Below are 26,801 nucleotides of genomic sequence, written 5' to 3'. Positions count from 1 at the left end.
ATACCAACCGATGCCGATATCAACCGATACCGATATATACAGTCGTGGAATTAACACATTATTATTCCTAATTTGGACAACCAGGTATGGTGAAGATAAGGTCCTTTTTTTTTCAAATTAATAAAATAAAATAAGATAAATAAATTAAAAATATTCTCTTGAAGAAAAAAGAAAGTAAACCAATATAAAAACAGTTACATAGAAACTAGTAATTAATGAAAATGAGTAAAATTAACTGTTAAAGGTTAGTACTATTAGTGGACCAGCAGCACGCACAATCATGTGTGCTTATCGACTGTACCCCTTGCAGACTGTATTGATATATATTGATATATAATGTAGGAACCAGAATATTAATAACAGAAAGAAACAACCCTTTTGTGTGAATGAGTGTGAATGAGTGTAGATGGGGGAGGGAGGTTTTTTGGGTTGGTGTACTAATTGTAAGTGTATCTTTTGTTTTTTATGTTGATTTAATAAAAAAAAAATAAAAAAAACGATACCGATAATAAAAAACCTGATACCGATAATTTCCGATATTACATTTTAAAGCATTTATCGGCCGATAATATCGGCCTGCCGATATTATCGGACATCTCTAATGAGGACATACCTGTGTCAAATATCAGCTGATACGGGGACCTTTACATTGGGGCGATATAGCTCGGTTGGTAGAGTGGCCGTGCCAGCAACTTGAGAGTTCCAGGTTCGATCCCCGCTTCCGACATCCTAGTCACTGCCGTTGTGTCCTTGGGCAAGACACTTTACCCACCTGCTCCCAGTGCCACCCACACAGGTTTAAATGTAACTTAGATATTGGGTTTCACTATGTAAAAGCGCTTTGAGTGACAAGAGAAAAGCGCTATATAAATATAATTCACTTCACTACATCGTGAATCCCATTATCTACATCTTTAGGTTACATTTAAACCAGTGTGAGTGGCACTGTAGAAATGTGGGTAAAGTGTCTTGCTTTAACACACTCTGGCAGTGACAAGGATAGCCGAAGCGGGAATAGAAACTGGAACCCCCGTGTTGTGGGCACGGCCGCTCTACCAATCGAGCCACACCGCCCAGGGATTGTGAATGATAGGCAAAAATAAAAAGTGTAGTTTCCCTTAAAGCTTTTCCCTCCACCTATGTGCAAATTGCTGTGGCCAAAGAGCATTGACAAATTAAAAGTACAGGGCAGGAGGCATTTTGATATTGTTATTTATTAGATTTTTGTTTAAGACTAAAAAAAATTACATTTAAAACATTGTTATTATTCAAATGAATTGATTAATTCGATAACAAAATAACTTTGATTTATATTCTGTTGTTTTGATTATTCGTTTAATGAGACTAACTAATACAAATAATCAAATCCGGACCTCATTTAGTGCCTGAAGCTTTAAATACCCGGATATAGTTTCTGCTCTTATAGACCTCGGTGTGTGGGTGCCGTGGTCAGTATGGCGGCGAATAGCGCAAAGGTGCTTCTTTTTTTCTTTATTAATGCAGACATGTTAAAAGTGCATTTTCTAAGTTGATGATGTGGATTTATTAGAAAAATGAAGGCTATGGCAAGCAGAAAACATTTGGTTTATTTAAACAATTTTTCCTAAAATAAGCATTAAGGCTATAAAGTGTGTTTTATCCGATTACTCGATCAATCGAACAAACTAATCATAGACTACACGATTACTAAACTAACTAATGATAGCTGCAGCCATATGTGTTATAAGTTAAAAGGATCAGCATTTAAGTATTTCACATTACATTGTGCCGTTTTGCTTTTTTTGTTTGATTTTATTTCTACAATGTGCCATTAGCGGGGGAAAAAAACTGTGGGCTACAAATCGTCCCTGGGCTGCACTTTGGACACCTCTAGTTATGTTGTATAACTCTTTGTCATGTGATGTTAACTAAATGAGAAAACCACAACTGTATTTGTATCTGTTTGTCTGTCGACTATTTTGCTCATTAGATTCCTTCCACCGTATGAACAATGGTAATTTAAAAAGAGATGGGATTGTTAGTAACATTCCCATCAATGAGTCAAGTATTTTAAATTGCAAATGTTGATCCGATATCGAAGTAGAAAGCATGTGCAAAGATGGGCAGTATGCCCTCTGAACAAGTGGTATACAAGCAAAAAAATACGTAAAGAGAAAAAAAATCAACCAATGACCGCCTTTACGGTCCGCATGACAGAGTCAAGCTATGCAGGTATGTTTGAGGGGGCTTCAACACAACAACACATAATCTAGGCTTTAGAAACTCAATTTGAAAATGAAGCCGGCAAAGCCCCTGGGTTGCTAGCTTCAGAGACTACCATCTTAAATATACCTTAGCTGATACTGAACAATGATCAGGGACCTCTCTGATTTACACTGTGGATTTTATATTTAATCTAAGAAAGTAATGATTTTGTTATGAGAAAGCAGTTATTGAAAGCACCCTAAAAGCAACTTTGAAGGTGTCAATTAATTTTTCAAAGCTAGTGAAGTCAACAGCGAGACAACTGGGAAATGGACAACACAACACAAAAAAGCACTACTTGAGAGTACCACCTTTTGAGTGTGCACTTGTGAGCGCTGCAAATGAAGGGCTTAAAGTGTGTCATAATAATCACAACATCAGCATAAACCTGACATTCGAGTTTGAACACATGCCGATTATGCTCGAAACCACATGCTGCAATTATACTCATGGTCAACTAACAAAAGAGGGAAGGGAATTGAAGTGCAAGATTCCTACCAGAGAACAGAGTATAAAACATGTTGACTGTGTTAGTTAGGGATGGCTAACACATTTGGTAATATTAGGTAACAAGCGAATTCCGTCAGTAACGAACATTAGCGGTTTTACATCGTGATTTCAACACTTCTAATTTTGGCAAATTAAAAATACAAGAAAGATGCACGTTACAATAAAAAAGTTATGAGTACAATACCCACAGCATAAATACTTTGAAGGGCTCAACAAAAGACAAGATTGGTACATTCCACCCAATGGCAAAGACTACTACCTGACGACAGCAACCGCCACACCTAAGGCCATTTCTACACTAAGTCGTTTAACCCCTTAACCAAATAATTATTTAGCCTAAGCCCCGTTTCAGGCTCACTAAACCAGCGTTTAAGGTCCCGCTCCTCGGACAAATTTTTACACGGGTAAGTCAGCCGTGTAATTCTTGAATCTCCGACACTTAGCTTTGTATGGACTCATTGATCGTTTACAAAGTGAGTTCGGAGAGGAAGTGACGCCAGAAAGACCTCCCCCACACAGGAAGTGACGTCAGAAAGAACACACCACAGCCAGGTTCATAATAAAGCGGTTTTGTAGCTTGGAGCTAACCACTGGGAATATGAAGGCGAGTCATCCAGACATGCCGTGTTTCACCTTCAACATGTACAGACTTTTTGGAAATCACACATGAATACCTGAAGAGAAAGCGATTGCAGCTATTTGGGATACAACACTTCTCAAACGGCAAGAGAACTTTCCAATGTCCGTCCGGGTCAGCTGCGATGCAACATAGCGAAAAACTTTGTCCATCTGTCAAAAGAGAGTCAACGAGAATGCGAGCTCCCGTGGATGTGATAAAAAAGATAGCGTGTGCTTTGTATTACCTGGCCGTCGAGGAAAACGGCGAATGCATTCGGACTGACAAAGCAGACTGTATCAGTTATTGTCCGCCATTTATGTCGCCGACTCAACGTCTCGGTCCAGAGTATATAAAGTCACCAAAAACGAATGGATGATGAAGGTGAAGGCAAAAGAGTGAGGAGTGTCCTGACCAGATATCTAGATCCCTAGATTGATTAATGTTAAATGTTCTTTATCACATTGTTTACATGTCTAATAAAGATTTTATTAATTTATGATGTCTCAGGTGTTCACTGGATTCCAGTTAATTGAAATACCACAACACTGGATATTGTTCAGATAAGTTAAATTTAAGAACTTACACACAGAGCAACACTGGAGATGGCTATGACGTGCGCATTCGCCGCGCATGCGTATTAGGTCGCGTTGCGCCGGCGGACGGAGGGTGGCGGGGGTCTTAAACGGTGGCATTGTTGTGTGTGGACATGGATAAGGTTAGGTGTGATTTACCCTGGATAACCTTATCCGGCTTAGTGCAAACTGAAATACATGGAAACTTGCAAATGACACTCAGAAGTAGGGGTATAATTATTGGACTGCTAATTAGAAAATGTGATATCACACCGATAAATCCAATAACATTAATATCTCTGATAAACGCTAAAAAGAAAAACACTCCAACAAGGCGAGATTACCCATACTGTGCTATAGGTGGTTTGGGGGGTACAGATGCAGCACTTCTACCTCGTAGGAGATTGTAAACCTCCCCAGAGCTCACATTGTAAACAAACAAGGCATCAATCATGTGGGACTCAGGGGAAGAATTTTTGCATTATATTTGCTAAGGCTGCACGATTAATCGACATCGAATTGACATTGAGGTTTTAATTAGTGCGCTAAATATAAAAGGCTAAGGTTTTTTTTTCTCTCTGCTGGCATTTGAGTGACAGACATGTTCGCCAATCATAATTGTTGAGACTTGCGTTTGTTTTATCTGTCGCTTTCAAACTGAAAGCAGTGAGCCCTCTTCTCAGTCATCCACAGTCTTTTTTAAATTTGTGAATTACAGAAATTAGTTATTTACCTTCCAATTACAGTTCAATGATCAACAATTATACAGTAATGATAAATAAAACTTTATATATTTTTAAATGATTACTTGCATTATCATTATTATTATGAATTATTATTACATTACATTATAAACACAATTTTTTTTTAATCAATTACTTCTTCAGTTTAAAAGCATGTTGTTGACAAAAGCTCTGAATCTGTCTGCATAAAGCCAAATATTTGTTTAAGTAAATTATTAAATATTTTTGTAATGTGTGGCACCTTGGGACAAGAATATGTTGATTGACAGTTTAAAAGTAACATGTTTTCCTTCACTCGTTATTTTCGCAGTTTTATGTATAAAATATAAAAATTGCAAATCGAATTTCAATCAGGATTTTGGAAAGAAAAATCGCATTTAGGCTTATTCTCAAACTTGTGCAGCTGCTGTATTTAAAACGTACTAAAAGTTTGCTACAGACGACCTGAGGGTTAAGGCTATATGTGATTTTATCATTAACATAATGGCGCTGAACGACCAATGCTTCACTATCGTTGAAGATACTGGCTTTTGTTGGCAAGTAGACCACTTGGAGCTACTTGAAGCAAATTTCTCCATAAGAAATCATGTAAATATGGATTGCAGCCTTGACAAAATTCCATATTTTAGTGAAGGTTTGTACACTTTGAATACAATATAAAGTGTTATACAGTACTGTATATCAAACAAACATATCCAGAGGGTGAAGGATCAACTATCTCTTTATTAACTAGCCAAAACAACAACAACAAGCTAAACTGTCCTGTATGCGCTGCTCTGTCAGATGTGTACACATATATGCCCCTTTGATGATCAGAAATCACAAAAAAATCCTTAACTCCGCGGAACGAGAGGTAGTGTCTTATCTAGGGCTGGATGATTATGGCAAAATTGATATTGTAATCACGATTAATTACACGATTACCAAAACGCCACTTTAAATATAGTTTTTAAAAAACCTGGATATAAATTAGTATGAATAAACCACAACAACTATAATAATAATAATAGCAATAACAAAACATTTAAATAACAATGGCAATATAAAACAATAACATTAATATTTTCCTTTTGAATTGTTTTTAATTCAGTTTTTTATCTATTACACTTATTTTACCACCATAGAGTGTGTGCTTAAGGCAGAAGTCGCCAACTCACCGATCACAACTAACCAGTCGATCTTTAGCCGGTCGATTGCAAAAATATTAGAAACAAAATGATGTATTTATATGACATCAGTGACACCTCCACCCAGGAAGTGACCAAAAGACCCGCAAACAGGCACGCATTTTAACCCCTGAACACGCCCGCACGCTTGACCTCTCTCTCTTCAGCCTCACATCGAGCCGCTCTCGACACCGAGCAAGCACAGCGGCGCACTTGACCAGCTCGTTTCGCAAACGTGCATGGCATGACTTGCACAAAAATCACCGAGTTGCAGTAATGCATCAAGGCTGATCGGAGATTTTCTAGCATCCAACATCAAACAACTCTTCCTGCATAATACGAATGGCATTTTGGGGACACATCATGAGAAAGACGCCCACACTTTCTGGGCAGCAATCAATCTTTCAAGCAATGCAATGCTCTGCTGGAAGTTCTGCTATGTCTTCCACAAACTGTAAGGTTCCGTAGAGGCAAGCGGCCCGTCAGAACGCACCGCTGTCGGGCCGAGGCCCGTCCGTCTGTCACGGAGCCCAATGTCATCATCATCGCTCGACTGCATCAGGAAGCTAACCAGCCAAAATGTCTAGTCCGTGAATATTGCTCCAAAGTACGAGTTTTGTGCTGATTTACATACAAAAGTAAACATTGACTTGTGTAAAGGCAGTAATTTATGATAAAACAAGGCGGCATCAAAAGAAGGACTTCCCCGTTTATTCACTATTTTTTTCACACAGAAAAAACCCGCCAGATGAACTGCGGATTTTACTATTTCCGGCGCTGACCTGATATATGACCATAGGATGAACAAATATAGTACAGACTATACAGTTAGCTTCTACAGCAGGGGTGCTCAAAGGGCGCCACAGGGGCCATCTGTGGTCCGTGACTCCTTTGTCAATGGCCCTAGGCAAATTACAAACACAAAAAAAATACCAAACAAAATTGGGAAAAACAGCAAGAACCACAATGAGAAAAAGTCAATAATAAAACCCTAAGTGTACAGCTCCACTAATGGACATTGGAGTTTTACTTTCAAAGGCAAAATTAAAGTATTGCTAGAAACATAATTTTAAATGGGACTTTATTGTATTATATGTATAATACATGTTCCAAAAAGAAAAAAATCATAAAACACCACCAGATTTAGAGATATTACAAGTGAAAGTGATGAAGCTTAGTGTTACGCTCATGACTTAGTGTAACTAAACATTACCCTATAAGATGAAGGCAATTGCATTTTATTGATATTTGAAATGTATTCAATGTTTATAAATGAATATTTAAATATACTAAATGTAAAAAAAGGGAATAAATATTCAAAATAAGATCATTAAATGAAATCTAGTTTGGTTACGCTATCATGAGCGCAACACAAGGTTGTAAAAGTTTCAACTACAATTCTAAATAAGATGTCAAAAGCAAACTGAAATCAAATACACACAGCTTAAACGCCTACTGAAACCCACTACTACCGACCACGCAGTCTGATAGTTTATATATCAATGAAGAAATCTTAACATTGCAACACATGCCAATACGACCGGGTTAACTTATAAAGTGCAATTTTAAATTTCCCGGGAAACTTCCGGTTGAAAATGTCTAGGTATGATGACGTTTGCGCGTGACGTCAATGGTTGAAGCGGAAGTATTGGGACACATTGTATCCCAATACAAACAGCTCTGTTTTCATCGCAAAATTCCACAGTGTTCTGGACATCTGTGTTGGTGAATCTTTTGCAATTTGTTTAATGAACAATGGAGATTGCAAAGAAGAAAGCTGTAGGTGGGATCGGTGTATTAGCGGCTGGCTGCAGCAACACAACCAGGAGGACTTTGAGTTGGATAGCAGACGCGCTATCCGACGCTAGCCGCCAACCGCATCGATGATCGGGTGAAGTCCTTCGTCACGCCCTCGATCGCTGGAACGCAGGTGAGCACGGGTGTTGATGAGCAGATGAGGGCTGGCATAGGTGGATAGCTAATGTTTTTAGCATAGCTCTGTCGAGGTCCCCTAGCTAAGTTAGCTTCAATGGCGTCGTTAGCAACAGCATTGCTAGGCTTCGCCAGGCGGTACAGCATTAACCGTGTGGTTACAGGTCCAGAGTTTGGTAGCATTGTTGATCTTCTGTCTATCCTTCCAGTCAGGGGCTTATTTCTTTTGTTCCTATCTGCATTTACGCACGATGCTATCACGTTAGCTCCGTAGCTAAAGTGCTTCGCCGATGTATTGTCATGGAGATAAAAGTCACTGTGAATGTCCATTTCGCGTTCTCGACTCTCATTTTCAAGAGGATATAGTAGCCGAGGTGGTTTAAAATACAAATCCGTGATCCACAATAGAAAAAGGAGAAAGTGTGGAATCCAATGAGCCCTTGTACCTAAGTTACGGTCAGAGCGAAAAAAGATACGTCCTGCACTGCACTCTAGTCCTTCACTCTCACGTTACTCATCCACAAATCTTTCATCCTCGCTCAAATTAATGGGGTAATCGTCGCTTTCTCGGTCCGAATCGCTCTCGCTGCTGGTGTAAACAATGGGGAAATGTGAGGAGCCCTTCAATCTGCGACGTCACGCTACTTCCGGTACAGGCAAGGCTTTTTTTATCAGCGACCAAAAGTTGTGAACTTTATCGTCAATGTTCTCTACTAAATCCTTTCAGCAAAAATATGTCAATATCGCGAAATGATCAAGTATGACACATAGAATGGATCTGCTATCCCCGTTTAGATAAGTACATTTCATTTCAGTAGGCTTTTAAAGATTGATCAATACCTATTTAAATTTAGTAATACATAAATATGATGATTTATCAAAATATAAAAGAAATATACCTGAACAGAACGCTCATGATGGTTACACCAAATCTTTTACCATCACTATACATAGTGATGGTAAAGGATTTGGTGTAACCATCATTGAGGCTGTATTTGAATATATATATATATATATATATATATATATATATATATATATATATATATATATATATATATATATATATATATATATATATATATATATATATATATATATATGTATATATATATATATATATATATATATATATATATATACATATACATATACATATATACATATATATATATATATATATATATATATGTGTATATATATATATATATATATATATATATATATATATATATATATATATATATATATATATATATATATATATATATATATATATATATATATATATATATATATATATATATTCAAATACAGCCTCAAAAGTAACATGTATTGAAACAAAACAATGCACAATATGATATGAATGATATGGGGCAAAGACAGGAGACTTTATTCTTTAGGCCACCCTTGAAAAATGTTGTGTTTGCGATTTCCGACCCATAACATTTAGGGTTGGGTCGGTAGGAAGGTAATTTTTTTTTTTTGTAGCTTTACTGAATAATACCTGTTAAATATCTTTACTTGCATAAAAATTGACATCTAAGATAAATTGGTGACAAGTGTAGACATAGATCAGATGGTAAGGAATTGCCTCTAATCTGGGTTTATACTGGGAACTCAATAAATAGGAGAAATAAATATCAATCAATCAATCAATCAATGTTTATTTATATAACCCTAAATCATTTAGAAATATTTGATTTTTAAAAAAAATTCACTCCTGGACAGGCCAATAAAAACTTTTTGGTAGGCAGAAAAGTAGTGGGTCAGTCGGCAATTGCAAACAAACAACATTTTAATTTAGGCCTTATAAATTGAACCATTTCAGTGTACATGTATTTTAAAAAAAATTATGTCCTCTGCTATTAATTCTTGGAATAGGCAAGATCGTAAGGATATCTTCATCATTAAATACACGATTTCTAGTAACATACTTTGGAAAATCAAAACATAAAATGTTTTGTTTTATGAATATAAATCTATCTGTGATAGTAATCTGGGTTTATTGTGTATGAAATTAACATAATTAATAATTGACATACGCTCGAAATAATTACACAAACACACGGCATAGACGCTCGATATATAGGCGTGACTATCACGGACGTATGCAAATTCAATAATTTGAATTATTACGACAAATACACATAAGCTTTTGCAAGAGCATGGAATATTTAAAAAGTACTATTAAAACCAATTTGAATGCGAGTAATGTAAAATATGCAACTAAAAGCAGCGACAAGAAACAAGCTGAAAAAATAAAGAAATTGAAAATTGTTAGCGTGGGTACTCAACTTTGATTCAATCAAAGTACACATTTTCTTTAGTGACTAAAACAAGAGGTTAACGCATCGATAGAAAATTGATATAAAAGTATTCACTTACCGGCAAAACTATCCGTTGATTAATAAAATCCCATTATTTTCCTTATTTCCGTCCGTAATGAACGCTCGGCATAAACTTACTGGTAACACCAAATCGTCAACATGTTCTATTTATACCTTAAGCACGGCGGATGAATATCGTTTATCGCACCACGTGTTTACATGAATTAAAAGTAGTCCACTTTGCATAATCCTTTATTTATTTTGGCGTTTTCTTGCCATGTAATGATCAGTTATACGTTTGTGATGCGTTACACAATTATCTCCGGGTGAAACAATTCCCTCTTATAAAGGCATAATTCAGAAAATATGTAATTGTAAAATAGGTTGTTTATTTCTTACATAAATTATCAAACGATTACAACTATTTCGCGCGCGGATGTTTTATGTAAAACTGTTGTTATGGGGTAGTTTGAAAATAGAAATTGGTTACACAAAATAATTACGAACGTATGCGTTTTTCACCACCGGTTTTGATGAACTTTGCGATTTCGGTGGATGCTACAGAAATACTTCTGTATGTATTCATATTTCATCAACAGAATATGAATTGTTAATAAACTGACCAATTCATTTAAGCTGTATTTTTCTTGCATAAACGGGAATGGGGGTAAAAAGTAACGCTATGAATTGCGATTTTCCAAGTTTTTAGGGCATTTTTATGCTATTTCCAAGCATCTCCTTTTTATTATCGTTGATTTGAAATGGTCAAACTAATGCATATTATATATGCATGCCCTAGTAAACAAAAAAAAAGTCATATTTATTTTGATTGTTACATTTTCAAGTACATTTGTGCAGGTGGGTGCAAATGTACCCATTACCAGAGCTGTACACCTAAAGATTTGTCGTTAAAAAACTAAAAATTATTTTCTAAAATTAGCTGTGATGATATTTGTCTCTTTAAAAAGGTTAAAAAATGTATAAATACATTTAAAATCAAATCAGTTATTATTAATTAATATGTTTTATTGTTTTGCCGTTTTTTTAATTGTCGCTGCTGATCGTACAATGTATTTTGTTGCGATTTTTTCAAGTATCTTGAGATCTTTAATACGTTTTTATTAAAACAACTAGCAACAGATCTAGCATCTTTTTCTGGTGTTATTATAAAATCTAGTCGTGTTTAGAAACTCAAAGTCCCTGACGAAATGCGAGTAGCAGCGAGCATGACGACACACTTGCTTTGCACTGTCTTAATATTTGCACAATTTTGTAGATGGCTGTCCACAGGTATATCTGGTATATATCAAAATGACGTCAACATTGCAGACATGCTGACAACTCTCCAGACAATGGCGTGTGTTTTGTTTACATCAGTTTTCGGCTGTGTTGTTTTCGGTAATCAAAGTCTTTTTTCGGTGGTCGAGTTTTCAGTACATCGCTTGTAAATAGTGTGCTAGGCTATATACCGTATTTTTCGGACTATAAGTCGCTCCGGAGTATAAGTCGCACCGGCCGAAAATGCATAATAAAGAAGGAAAAAAACATATAAGTCGCACTGTATAAGTCGCATTTTTGGGGGAAATTTATTAGATAAAACCCAACACCAAGAATAGACATTTGAAAGGCAATTTAAAATAATTAAAGAATAGTGAACAACAGGCTGAATAAGTGTACGTTATATGACGCATAAATAACCAACTGAGAACGTGCCTGGTATGTTAACATAACATATTATGGTAAGAGTCATTCAAATAGCTATAACATATAGAACATGCTATAAGTTTACCAAACAATCTGTCACTCCTAATCGCTAAATCCGATTAAATCTTATATGTCTAGTCTCTTACGTGAATGAACTAAATAATTTTACGGTTATGTGTTAATAGTTTCACACATAAGTCGTTCTTGAGTATAAGTCGCACCCCCCCGGCCAAACTATGAAAAAAACTGCGACTTATAGTCTGAAAAATACGGTATATCAATTCACGCTGTAACGACCAGCTGGTGTTAATGTTTTATTTTTCGTGTGGCTTGGATTTGATGTCAATTTTTCCCATTGTCAAAAACACACAGTGTGTGCCTGAAAGGTGATTGGCAGAGAATGAGGAAGTGTTGTTGTGTGTCCGGGGAAGCACAGAGTGGTAAAACCTGTTGGAATTGTGCCATTTGTTATCATAAGATTGGAAATAAAAGCTAAAAATGTCAGATTTCTGTGACTTCTTCTGGGGATTACAATACATTATATTACTTTATTTTGCTTTAAAGTAAAAAAAAAACTTACTTTGAAGGTGTGGCGGTAATGAAAAAGCAGTGATGGCGCGTCACATTCAATTACATTAAGGTGAAATCCCGATATTATATATATATATATATATATATATATATATATATATATATATATATATATATACACACTAGGGGTGTGGGAAAAAATCGATTCGAATTCGAATCGCGATTCTCACGTTGTGCGATTCAGAATCGATTCTCATTTTTAAAAAATCGATTTTTTTTTATTATTTTTTTTTAATTAATCAATCCAACAAAACAATACACAGCAATACCATAACAATGCAATCCAATTCCAAAACCAAACCCGACCCAGCAACACTCAGAACTGCAATAAACAGAGCAATTGAGAGGAGACACAAACACGACACAGAACAAACCAAAAGTAGTGAAACAAAAATGAATATTATCAACAACAGTATCAATATTAGTTACAATTTCAACATAGCAGTGATTAAAAATCCCTCACTGACATTATCATTAGACATTTATAAAAATAAAAAAAAAGAACAATAGTGTCACAGTGGCTTACACTTGCATCGCATCTCATAAGCTTGACAACACACTGTGTCCAATATTTTCACAAAGATAAAATAAGTCATATTTTTGGTTCATTCAATAGTTAAAACAAATTTACATTATTGCAATCAGTTGATAAACACACTGTGTCCAATATTTTCACAAATATAAAATAAGTCATATTTTTGGTTCATTTAATAGTTCAAACAAATGTACATTATTGCAATCAGTTGATAAAACATTGTCCTTTACAATTATAAAAGCTTTTTACAAAAATCTACTACTCTGCTTGCATGTCAGCAGACTGGGGTAGATCCTGCTGAAATCTATGTATTGAATGAATAGAGAATCCTTTTGAATCTTGGCAAAAAATCTTAGCCACACGATTATCAAATGTAATAGGAAAATTAATTCATACTGACCAAGCTGGCTTCATGGAAGGTCGACAATCTTCAGACAATACAAGGAAATTGTTTAATGTTATTTACTATGCTAGAAGTCTCCCTTATCCCACAGCAGTATGTACTGTTGATGCGGAGAAGGCATTCGACCGCATAAACTGGTCATTTATGTTTTGCACATTACGTAAATTTGGATTTGGAGATAATTTTATACAATGGATTAAGATGCTTTATACAAGGCCCATGGCATCAGTCAAAACCAATAATCATATTTCAGAACCTTTTTCGTTAAAAAGAGGAGTAAAACAGGGATGTCCTGCATCTGTATTATTATTTAATTTGGTTATTGAACCCTTAGCTGCAAAAATAAGAAGTGAAAATAATATTCATGTTATAAAAATTGGCTCTCAGTATAATAAGCTGTCGATGTATTGTGACGACATAATTCTCTACCTGTCACATGTTAACTCCTCTCTACACTATATCAATAATGTCATCACTGAATATGGCTGTTTATCAGGGTATAAAGTCAATTGGGACAAATGTGAAATATTACCTCTTAACACTGCCAGAAATCACAAGTTCAGAACTCCAAAATTGGGTTTGGTTTTGAAATTGTATTGCATTATTATGGTGTTTTTGTGTATTGTTTTCATTTTTTTTTTAAATAAATAAAAAATAAATTTAAAAAAATCGTTTTTGAATCGAGAATCGTGTTGAATTGAAAAAAAATCGATTTTGAATCGAATCGTGACCCCAAGAATCGATTCTGAATCGAATCGTGGGACACCCAAAGATTCCCAGCCCTAATATATATATATATATATATATATATATATATATATATATATATATATATATTAGGGCTGCAACTAACGATTAATTTGATAATCGATTAATCTGTTGATTATTACTTCGATTAATCAATTAATAATCGGATAAAAGAAACAAACTACATTTCTATCCAGTATTTTATTGAAAAAAAACAGCATACTGGCACCATACTTAGTTTGATTATTGTTTCTCAGCTGTTTTTACATGTTGCAGTTTATAAATAAAGGTTAAAAAAAAAAAAATTTAAAAATTTAAAAAATTTAAAAAATTGCCTCTGCGCATGCATAGCATAGATCTAACGAATCGATGACTAAATTAATCGGCAACTATTTTTATAATCGATTTTAATCGATTAGTTGTTGCAGCCCTAATATATATATATATATATATATATATATATATATATATATATATATATATATATATATATATATATATATATATATATATATTAGGGCTGTGAATCTTTGGGTGTCCCACGATTCGATTCAATATTGATTCTTGGGGTCACGATTCGATTCAAAATAAAAAAAAAATTTCAATTCAACACGATTCTTGATTTTAAAAAAAAAATGTCCCGATTCAAAACGATTCTCTATTCATTCAATACATAGGATTTCAGCAGGATCTACCCCAGTCTGCTGACATGCAAGCAGAGTAGTAGATTTTTGTAAAAAGCTTTTATAATTGTTAAAGACAATGTTTTATCAACTGATTGCAATAATGTAAATTTGTTTTAACTATTAAATGAACCAAAAATATGACTTATTTTATCTTTGTGAAAATATTGGACACAGTGTGTTGTCAAGCTTATGAGATGCGATGCAAGTGTAAGCCACTGTGACACTATTGTTCTTTTTTTTTATTTTTATAAATGTCTAATGATAATGTCAATGAGGGATTTTTAATCACTGCTATGTTGAAATTGTAACTAATATTGATACTGTTGTTGATAATATTCATTTTTGTTTCACTACTTTTGGTTTGTTCTGTGTCGTGTTTGTGTCTCCTCTCAATTGCTCTGTTTATTGCAGTTCTGAGTGTTGCTGGGTCGGGTTTGGTTTTGGTATTGGATTGCATTGTTATGGTATTGCTGTGTATTGTTTTGTTGGATTGATTAATTTAAAAAAATAAAAACTTTTTTTTTTTAATTGACAAAAAAAAAAAAAAAATTAAATTAATTTTTTTAAAATGAGAATCGATTTTGAATCGCACAACGTGAGAATTGCGATTCGAATTCGAATCGATTTTTTCCCACACCGCTAATATATATGTATATTTAAAACATAGTTGGCGCAGGGGTAGATCTCGCTTTGGTTTTAGGTTAAGACAAAGGATCTTGGGCTCGAAAAGGTTGGTGACCACTGGCTTAAAGGCCTACTGAAAGCCACTACTACCAACCACGCAGTCTGATAGTTTGTATATCAATGATGAAATCTTAACATTGCAACACATGCCAATACAGCCGGGTTAACTTATAAAGTGCAATTTTAAAATTCCCGCCACACTTCCGGTTGAAAAACTCCTTTGGATATGATTTATGCGCGTGACGTCACAAAAGCAACGGAAGTGGTTGTACCCCATCGGACCCGATAGAAAAGCCTCTTGTTTTCTTTGACAAAATTCCACAGTATTCTGAATCTTTTGCAATTTGTTTAATGAACAATGGAGACTGCAAAGAAGAACGTTGTAGGTGGGATCGATCGGTGTCTTAGCGGCTAAGTACAATACTGTAATATCCGTGATATTTGCATTAGTGTACTGTCTTTAAGGGTTTGGGGAACGCGCATGCGCGAGTGAGTTGGCGGAGAACTTGAGTGTGTGTGATCGTGACTTTTGGCTAACAGCAGCTCGTGTATGTGTGTGCGTTACTTTTTGAACTACAACCAGTTACCGCTTGTTAATAAAGCGATTGAGCAATTTGTTTAATGGACAATGGAGACTGCAAAATAGAAAGTTGGAGCCGGTGGAGCAGCGGACTACAGCAACACCAACACCAGGAGGTTGTGTTGTGTTTTGAGCAGGATAACAGACGCACTACGGTGAGTACAGCTTTGGCTTCCAAACATTTGATCGATTGCCCGTACGTGCGTGTCGATATGTGCATGTGACGTACGTAAATTTGGGGAAATATATGTTTCTTGCCGACTCTGATGGCGGCCGGGGTGTCGTCAAAAGCGTACAACGCCCGCCGCCACATCTAAGTTAGCTACGCAGCTAGGTTAGCTTCTGTTTTTTTAGCTTCGCCAAGCGGAATATTATTAATCGTGTATTTACATGTTCATGGTTTAATAGTATTATTGATCTTCTGTCTATCCATCCAGTCAGGGTTTTTTTTATTTAGTTTCTATCTGCATTTGAGACTGATGCTATCGCGTTGGCTACGCAGCTAGGTTAGCTTCTGTTTTTTTAGCTTCGCCAAGCGGAATATTATTAATCGTGTATTTACATGTTCATGGTTTAATAGTATTATTGATCTTCTGTCTATCCATCCAGTCAGGGTTTTTTTTATTTAGTTTCTATCTGCATTTGAGACTGATGCTATCGCGTTGGCTACGCAGCTAGGTTAGCTTCTGTTTTTTTAGCTTCGCCAAGCGGAATATTATTAATCGTCTATTTACATGTTCATGGTTTAATAGTATTATTGCTCTTCTGTCTATCCATCCAGTCAGGTTTTTTTTTAATTTAGTTTCTATCTGCATTTGAGACTGGCGCTATCGCGTTAGCTACGCAGCTAGGTTAGCTTCTGTTTTTTTAGCTTCGCCAAGCGGAATATTATTAATCTTGTATTTACATGTTCATGGTTTAATAGTATTATTGATCTTCTGTCTATCCATCCAGTCAGGGTTTTTTTAAATTTAGTTTCTATCTGTATTTGAGACTGATGCTATCGCGTTGGCTACGCAGCTAGGTTAGCTTCTGTTTTTTTTAGCTTCGCCAAGCGGAATATTATTAATCGTGTATTTACATGTTCATGGTTTAATAGTATTATTGATCTTCTGTCTATCCATCCAGTCAGGGTTTTTTTTATTTAGTTTCTATCTGCATTTGAGACTGATGCTATCGCGTTGGCTACGCAGCTAGGTTAGCTTCCGTTTTTTTAGCTTCGCCAAGCGGAATATTATTAATCGTGTATTTACATGTTCATGGTTTAATAGTATTATTGGTCTTCTGTCTATCCATCCAGTCAGGTTTTTTTAAAATTTAGTTTCTATCTGCATTTGAGACTGCTGCTATCAAGTTGGCTACGTAGCTAGGTTAGCTTCTATTTTTTTAGCTTCGCAAAGCTGAATTATTAATCGTGTATTTACATGTTCAGTCACTGTGAATGTCCATTTCGCGTTCTCGACTCTCATTTTCAAGAGGATATAGTATCTAAAATGGTTTAAAATACAAATCTGTGATCCACAATAGAAAAAGGAGAGAGTGTGGAATCCAATGAGCCAGCTTGTACCTAAGTTACGGTCAGAGCGAAAAAAGATACATCCATCACTGCCTTTCAAGTCATTCACTGTAACGTTCCTCATCTATGAATCTTTCATCCTCGCTCAAATTAATGGTGTAATCATCACGTTCTCGGTCCGAATCTCTCTCACTCCATTGTAAACAACGGGAATTGTGAGCAGCACTACCGCTTGTGACGTCACACTACTTCCGGTACAGGCAAGGCTTTTTTTATCAGCGAGCAAAAGTTGCGAACTTTATCGTTGATTTTCTCTACTAAATCCTTTCAGCAAAAATATGGCAATATCGCGAAATGATCAAGTATGACACATAGAATGGATCTGCTCTTCCCGTTTAAATAAAAACAATTCATTTCAGTAGGCCTTTAAGGTGTAAAATAACATTTTATAAAATGTTTGTTAATTAAAAGAAAAAAAATCCTCTAATTTATTGGTACAATACATCTTTGGACAATTTTTACAGTAATTTAGGTCAAACCATTATAATTGTATAAATGTATCAATAAGTGCTTTAAAGGCCTACTGAAACCCACTACTACCGACCACGCAGTCTGATAGTTTATATATCAATGATGAAATCTTAACATTGCAACACATGCCAATACGGCCGGGTTAACTTATAAAGTGACATTTTAAATTTGCCGCTAAACTTCCGGTTCGAAACGCCTCTGAGGATGACGTATGCGCGTGACGTAGCCCGGGGAACAGAGGTATGCCTTCCCCATTGAATACAATACAAAAAAGCTCTGTTTTCATTTCATAATTCCACAGTATTCTGGACATCTGTGTTGGTGAATCTGTTGCAATTATGTTCATTGCATTATGGAGAAAGAAGCTGAGCAAGCAAAGAAGAAAGTTGTCGGTGCGAAATGGACGTATTTTGCGAACAAAGTCAGCAGCAACAGTACACAGCCGGCGCTTCTTTGTTTACATTCCCGAAAGATGCAGTCAAGATGGAAGAACTCGGATAACAGAGACTCTAACCAGGAGGACTTTTGACTTCGATACACAGACGCCTGTAGAGAACTGGGACAACACAGACTCTTACCAGGATTACTTTGATTTGGATGACAAAGACGCAGACGTGCTGCCGTGAGTATGCAGCTTTGGCTTCTAAACATTTGATCGCTTGACCGTATGTGCGCAACTTTTTTTTGCGTATGTACGTAACTTTTTAAAAATATATAAGCTTTATGAACCTTGGGTTAGGTGAACGGTCTTTTGGGCTGAGTGATTGTGTGTGTTGATCAGGTTTTTGAATTGTATTGGCGTGTTCTATGGAGCTAGGAGCTAGCATAGGAGCTAGGAGTTAGCATAACAAAGACGTAGGTGTTTTTATGCAGGATTAATTTGTGCCATATTAAATATAAGCCTGGTTGTGTTGTGGCTAATAGAGTAAATATATGTCTTGTGTTTATTTACTGTTTTAGTCATTCCCAGCTGAATACCAGGTACTGTGAGTATGCAGCTTTGGCTTCTAAACATTTGATAGATTGACCGTATGTGCGCGTCACGTACGTAACTTTTTAAAAATATGTAAGCTTTATGAACCTTGGGTTAGGTGAACGGTCTTTTGGGCTGAGTGATTGTGTGTGTTGATCAGGTGTTTGAATTGTATTGGCGTGTTCTATGGAGCTAGGAGCTAGCAGAGGAGCTAGGAGCTAGCACAACAAACACGTAGGTGTTTTTATGCAGGATTAATTTGTGGCATATTAAATATAAGCCTGGTTGTGTTGTGGCTAATAGAGTATATATATGTCTTGTGTTATTTACTGTTGTAGTCATTCCCAGCTGAATATCAGGTCACCCCCGGCTCTCACAGCATCTTCCCTATCTGAATAGCTTCAACTCCCCACTAGTCCTTCACTTGCACTTTACTCATCCACAAATCTTTCATCCTCGCTCAAATTAATGGGGAAATTGTCGCTTTCTCGGTCCGAATCTCTCTCACTTCATGCGGCCATCATTGTAAACAATAGGGAACTTTGCGTATATGTTCAATTGACTACGTCACGCTACTTCCGGTAGGGGCAAGCCTTTTTTTATCAGATACCAAAAGTTGTGATCTTTATCGTTGTTGTTCTATACTAAATCCTTTCAGCAAAAATATGGCAATATCGCGAAATGATCAAGTATGACACATAGAATAGATCTGCTATCCCCGTTTAAATAATTTCATTTCAGTAGGCCTTTAAGTACATTATGCTTGTGCAAGGTACTTCTTTGAAACTTTTATTTTATTAGCGCAGTCAGACCGGATGTGGCAGACCGCGCTCTTATTGTGAAGGGTGGAAGCGTGCTGTGATGTTGTTCTCAGCTTGACGAGTAAAGATGAGACTTACCTGAGACTGTTAAAAAAAAAACAGAGGGAGGTCCTCTCAAATTGCGACCACTGTTTGTAAATTGATATTGCATCGATGATGTTGTTCACAAAAACACAAGCAGATGAGATGTGTTGTGGGTCTATTGATTGTTCTTGCTAGCTTTAGCTTTGTAGTTTAGTCGCTGTGTGTCGGGGATGAATGAATGGTATTGGACACATTATTTTCCCAAACAAATGTTTCTTCTTCTCACAATGACATTTCACTTACATTTATATAAATTTCACTGATATTCTGCGTTTAACAGCGGATTCCATTTTATTGGCCAATTATTTGACTTTGTCCGCGATTACGTCAATGCGGATATCAAATATACCTTACTTTTTTTTATTGAGTTTAGTGATTATTGATTAGGCATACTAGCGCTGTAACCTTGGTGACGTTCCAAACTTCTAGTAGACTTGCTTTTTTTTCCCCACTCATTCGCTAATCATCTGTTTCACAAACACAAGCTCCGGAATTTTGCATGCACGTTGCTAGGCCCTTTAATCATTTTTGTCGATTATTCTGTTTTCATAATCATGAGAAGCCATAGTCAAAATTTTATTTAAAATGTCATTAATTGTCCAGTAACCCTGCAATGAGGTGGCAACTTCCGCTCGAGTGCAGCTGGGATAGGCTCCAGCACTTCCCGCCACCCCAAGAGAGACAAGCGGTAGAAAATGGATGTATGGATGTCCAGCCCTAGTCTTATCCGCTGTGATATAAGTCCGCTTTGGCATAGTTTTCCAGAAAAGTCCGGTATCATTACAATTAAAAACTTGTTGTGGTATAAAGCCCGCTGTGTAAATCTCTTCAATACGAGTAAGCACAAAAAGGCTGCCAGCGGGACTCAAAATTAATGAGGCGTTCATAAACAGAGACATGGTTCGCATACACAGGCATATTTGGCTCAATCTAATAGTTCATAAATCAAAAAGTTAGCAAAAAGAGGGGTTCATAAATCGAGGTTCCAATATAAATAGTTTGTTCGTATCAGTCTTGAAATGCAGGAAGTTATCGGCATCAGCATTAGCGTAATTTTGAAAAATAATTTTGTGCATCCCTACTCAGAAGTGAAAAAAAAACATTACCATTATGAGGTCAATGGTAAATGTAAAATTTTGAAAAATTACCCCGAAAGGGACAAGCGGTAGAAAATGGATGGATGAATGGATTTTATTATTAAAAAATTACCATTTATTAACAAAAACAAATACAAAAGTACCAAAAATTGGTACAGTTGATTACCAGGTACCAGGATTTGGTACCACTTCGCTTCAAATGTGAAAAATTCGAAGGGTTGAGTTGAGTTGAATTGAGTTGAGTTTATTTCGAACATGCAAGCATACAACATGATAAATCACAATTTCCAGTTACTCTATTCAACATGTTCGAAAAGGAGTAGGAAGAAGCAGAGCTTATTTAATCCTACCCCTTTTCTTTTACATAACAGTTGCTAAAACTTTTGTTCACTTCCTGTTGTCAATTTATGTACAATATACTCCATAAGTAATCACAATAAAAATAAATAAATAATAGTCGGTGAAGTAAGTTACATTTCATATGGTGAGATGAGTCAAATTATCATGAAAATGAATAGATGCATGAAATAAATTCAGAATGTTTATCATGGTTCTTCTTCTTTGTACTTTGTAAACACTTTAAGTTTGAAGAGTTTCTTGGAGTGGATCATATTAGTACATTGTTTGATTTCTTTGCTTAATCCATTCCATAATTTAATTCCACATATTGATATACTGAATGTCTTAAGTGTTTTACGTGCATACAAAGGTTTAAAATTAAATTTTTCTCTAAGATTATATTTCTCCTCTTTTTTTGAGAAGAATTGTTGTATATTCTTGAGTAGCTGGTTATAGTTTGCTTTGTGTATAATTTTAGCTGTTTGCAAATTCGCTATGTCGTGGAATTTCAGTATTTTTGATTCAATAAAGGGTGCATGATAAATATCAGATTGATAATTATCTGGCTGACGTGAGGAATTTTAATAGCATACCGATAAATTTGATAACATTAAAAAATTGCTTGAAAACACTCGAATAAGGCGAGATTATCCGTACTGTGTCGTAGGTGGGCTACGGTGAGTTAATTCAAGCACTCCTTTTCTCCCGCTTGGGCTGTAAACAGCCTGTCGTAAACTTCTCCTGACCTCATTGTAAACAAACGTGCCGTCAATCGTGTGGGACTACTTCACTGTTTCATAGGAAGTGTTTTTTCATGCTAATTGCACCAAATGTTCTGCTAACATTCCATAAGGAGGAAAAAAACAGAGCTTCAACACATCAAACCTGCAATGCCAGTCTCACTACGCCAGTGTTTTGAAAGCCTACAAAGACACCTGCTGCTATAGAAGCTGCCCCAAAACCAGCCGCAAAGAAAGGCTTGTTTCTATTGCTGCTGCATTTAAAAAGTGCAAACAGTTTGCCAGAGACGACTCGAGTGCTAAAAGAAATCTGAGATTTCATCATGGAAATGGATAACCAAATACAGGTAAATGGCAAATTAGTCAAAAGGGAGTCTTTCTTACTTCCAGGTGTGCACAAACTATAGTTAAATCTTAATTTAGAAAATAAAAGATATAAATAAGTAATCAGTTATCGGTCTTGAGAAGCAGGAAAGTTATCTGAATTGGTATTGGTAAACATCCCGAGTGTTAGATTCCCAAGATTTACCCATAATTATTCATATCTTACCGAGCTGGTTCTGGGTCCTGGGGCTCCTGCGCTGTCTCGGGCCAATGCCACAATGACATTGCTCTTTTCTCCAGCCCAGTGGACAACCATCTGGTTATGAGAGTCATTCAGGCTGGCCTGTCAAACAAATAGTGGGGAAAACAGAATGAGAGCATTAGTAATGTGTCTTGCAATAAAAATAATTCTATGTTAAAAGTATTTTTGTCAATAGCAGAAATAAATGAACGCAGTGAACCCTCATGTCAGCTGTCCACATCTTTGTTTCGGTGGGCGGCGACGAGGCCGCTGGCTGACACGCAGCATGCACGAACAGAGCTTTGTTAGTTGCTACTCGCTAGTTCGAAGCAACGAAAAGTAACAAAACTTAGGAGGAAAAACAATGATTGCAAATCTAAACACCCACATGAGGGAATATTTTAGCTTCAGACGGAATGAGCAAGAGTATGACGAATTGTTGGAAAGTGACGGCAACACAACAAATGTGGTGAACATCAACTGATTGTGTGCTGATTTTTGATCTGTGATGCAAACCTACAATTAGGACTGGGCTGATAACAAATTTTGTTCGACGACATATTGACATACAAATTATTGCCGGAAGGTTGAAAACCGTATAATGAACATAGTATATATTAGTATTATTGGAAAAAGTAAAAAAAAAACGTTATTTATAACCGAAAAAGTGGTCACACTTCACTTACTTTTCAAAATTTCTTCATTACACCATTTTTAACTTTGCACCTCAAGAAGTCAGTCCGTCACCAAAACTTGTCCGCTGTCACTTCCGTTAAGTCTTTATATTGTTTTGTTGTGGCTTAATATTGTGGCGTTTGTTGTTATTAAAATAAGAAGCGAATGCATTGGCTATTAATTGTTGTTGACTTGTTCCATAATTTATTTATACCTAATTCACTTATAAGAAATAACGGGAATATAGGAAGCGTCACCTGAATCGTTTTGAATCGTATTATTCAAAATAAACTAAAACCGTCCCTGAATTTTATCAGCAACATTAAATTATGATTTGAATTGTTACAACGAATCGTTAGAACCCCTACTAGATAGCCTTGGTGGTGTGTATTGTTTTGCTGCTATTTGACTGTCCCTTGTTTACGTAAAAAAAAGACTCTTTCTTTACCGAATTTTTTGGCGCATTGTCTATCCTTCCTTTAAAATGGATAAAAGTTTTTATTTTTATTTTTGTAGCAGCCTAATGAGCAGCACAGAAGTAGAAGTAGTAATTTTTATTGTCTTTTTTGTTAGTTAGCACATGTTAGAAATGTAACAATAAATGATAATCGCAGTAAAACTGCCCAGCGGTCAGAGTGACCCTTTTAAAATTATCGACAAATTGTGAATGTTGACTGCACTTTCATAAGCTCACGGATTGAGGGGCGCCAGCTCGTTAGCATGTAAACAACAGACATTAACGTCTTTCCCTATTAAGAGACAACATACCCAATCTAAACGTATATAAACACATTGCTATCTGAGGAAATAAGATATTCAATTGTGCACATTGAACCTACAAGCTGTACCCTCTTAGAACAGATTGATTCTTCTATACTAAGAGGAATACAAGACGGAGGTGTATTTTTTTATGCATTCAAGGACCGCTGAACAGAGTAGTATCAATAATAATAGATTTTATTTGCAACACATTTTTTATTTAAATAAATCTTAAAGGGCTACAGTACAAATCAACATTTTAAACAATAAAAGCTTAGCCATTAAAGACTAAAGACTGAACCACTATCATTAAAGCGTAGGAAACACAAAACATACAAAATAGTGGGGGTTTTTTAACAGTGTGTCTATTTATTTTAGTTATTAAAAAAACCAATATATTTGTCAAAAGATTTCAGTGTTTTTATAAGTACTTTTTGAGCACATTCAACAATACCGTGATAATAATCACAACCATGATATAAAATTGTCACATCGTTAAATTCATAATCACGTCTAAAAATATTAGAGCCGTGGAATAAGTGTACGCTTTATAATCCAAATAGTCGACTATTTGCCAAGATAATCGATGATTAGTCAACAATCAAATAAGTTGTTAATTGCAGCCCTATCCTCCAAGTTTTCTCTCTGCTTCATTTTTGTCTGTAAACATAGAGCTAATGTGACTTGCCAAAACGCTCCACATTTCTCTCCCAGAAGCTTTTTAGCTTTTTAATATGCATTGCATTACTTTCACAGCTTAGAATTATTACAGTGACCATTGTGGGTTTATCTTTCTTTCACAAAAAAGGTATTTACAGTTTTATTCACGTCTACATGTGTAGTTACAAAGGATTAACCGTTAACACACCCAGACCAGTACAGTTAAATAGACTGTGTACAATCCTGTTAACCCAGTCTCTTTCAGTAAATCGGTAGCTTATCCTCACAAACGGATGATTTCCCTCCCTGTGTAAACATAAGCTCTCTTCCTTTCGAGAGACTAATTTATCGGAACACAGCTTGAAATAACTCAGCAGATTTATCAAGTCATATTAAAGTCTTAAATGTTTTACAGTAGTTATTTAACACTATCTTTTTTTACCATTCTATTGGCTACATTTCCCACCCTTTTGGCACACCAGCATAGTATTGCTGAATTGGAGGAGTTGGGCTCCGAGTCTGGTACTACCAATGAGGGGAACAATACACTTGGGTATTTTAGCCTACGGTCCCTTACAGCCCTCCCTTCACTTTTTCTCAAAGCTCTCCATTATTTAACAAGAGAAAAGAAAGAGTGCCAGCATGCCCATGGGCCCAATGGCAGCACAGCAGCCTCTAGCAATGACATCAGCTTTTTAGGACTGGCAGGCAACACGCCTATGCTACTGTCGGTAGGGGAAACACTAGTTGTAGTACTGTGGAACACCTTAATACCAATGTCCCTCGGTTGTCGACATGATTAAAACCAAAACCGAAACGAGTCATTACTTGCACATTTACTTAGTAGAAGAACCATATAAGAAGAAAGGGCAATAATGAATGACTTTTGAACCTCCGGCAGTTTGTTGACATTGTTTTTCTTGTTTTGTGCATATTTTTATTTGGATTCTTCTGTTTGTATACAATATGTTATACTCTCATCAAACAAAGCTGCAGCGGTTACTTTCTTGTAAGTCTTGAATATAATGACGATAAAGCTTTCATACTAGCCCCATACTACAAATTACAATTTTATTTTTATAGTCGACTAAATATTGACTATCTTACTGATTAGTCCACGAAATAGGTTTATGAACCGTAGACCAAATGAGTGACTCTTTTTAGCCATCAGTTTTCAAATGCATTCATCCATTTTCTCGACCGCTTCTCCTCAATAGGGTCAACTGGAGCTTATCTCAGCTGACTTCGTGCAAGAGGCAGGGGTACACCCTTGACTGGTCACCAGTCAATCGCAGGGCACATACAGACAAACAACCATTCACACTCACATTCTTACCTAAGACAATTTAGAGTCTTCAATTAACCTGATATACATATTTTTGTATTGTGAGAAAAAGCTGGAGTACCCTGAGAAAACCACCCCACACACATGAGGAGAACATGCAAACTCCACACAGAGATGTCCAAACGGAGATCCAAACCCAGATCTTCCTGATCTCCCGACTGTGAGGACTACATGCTAACCACTCGGCTTTTAAATTCAGCGTATGATATTTCTAGGCATGTTCTAACTAACAAAATAGCAAATAAAGATGACTACTTCATTCAGAAAAAAATCTTTATGAACTGTGCTGCTCATTAGGCTGCCACAAAAATAAAAATACCTTTAAACTTTTACCTTTAATACCTATAAACTTTTGTCCATTTGAAAGCAAGCGGTCAAAAAGTATCAATTGTACCACTGATTTTGTTTAGTCTGCAAAATTAAAAAATATAAATTTAAATTTAAATAAACTCCATCCATCAATCCATTTTCTATCGCTTGTCCCTTTCAGGGTCGCGAGGGGTGGTGGAGCCTATCCCATCTGCATTGGGGCGGGGTACACTCAAAAGAAGGTATTAAAGGCCTACTGAAACCCACTACTACCGACCACGCAGTCTGATAGTTTATATATCAATGATGAAATCTTAACATTGCTACACATGCCAATACGG

General features: G+C 36.0%; 1 protein-coding gene across 1 annotated transcript in view; it reads right to left on the bottom strand.

Moving 5' to 3' along the window:
• LOC133663425 (sortilin-related receptor-like) overlaps positions 1 to 26,801 on the bottom strand; it is a 169,956-nt gene that overhangs the window by 116,019 nt on the left and 27,136 nt on the right. The window contains exon 2 of the mRNA XM_062067886.1: positions 22,698 to 22,814. Coding sequence (XP_061923870.1) covers positions 22,698 to 22,814 — 117 coding nt within the window. The remainder of the gene's footprint in view (positions 1 to 22,697; positions 22,815 to 26,801) is intronic.

Source organism: Entelurus aequoreus, linkage group LG13 (genome assembly GCF_033978785.1).
Source record: "Entelurus aequoreus isolate RoL-2023_Sb linkage group LG13, RoL_Eaeq_v1.1, whole genome shotgun sequence".
NCBI lineage: Eukaryota > Metazoa > Chordata > Actinopteri > Syngnathiformes > Syngnathidae > Entelurus > Entelurus aequoreus.
The sequence above is the reverse complement of the archived record's forward strand: the minus strand, read 5'-3'. Positions and strand labels throughout refer to the sequence as shown.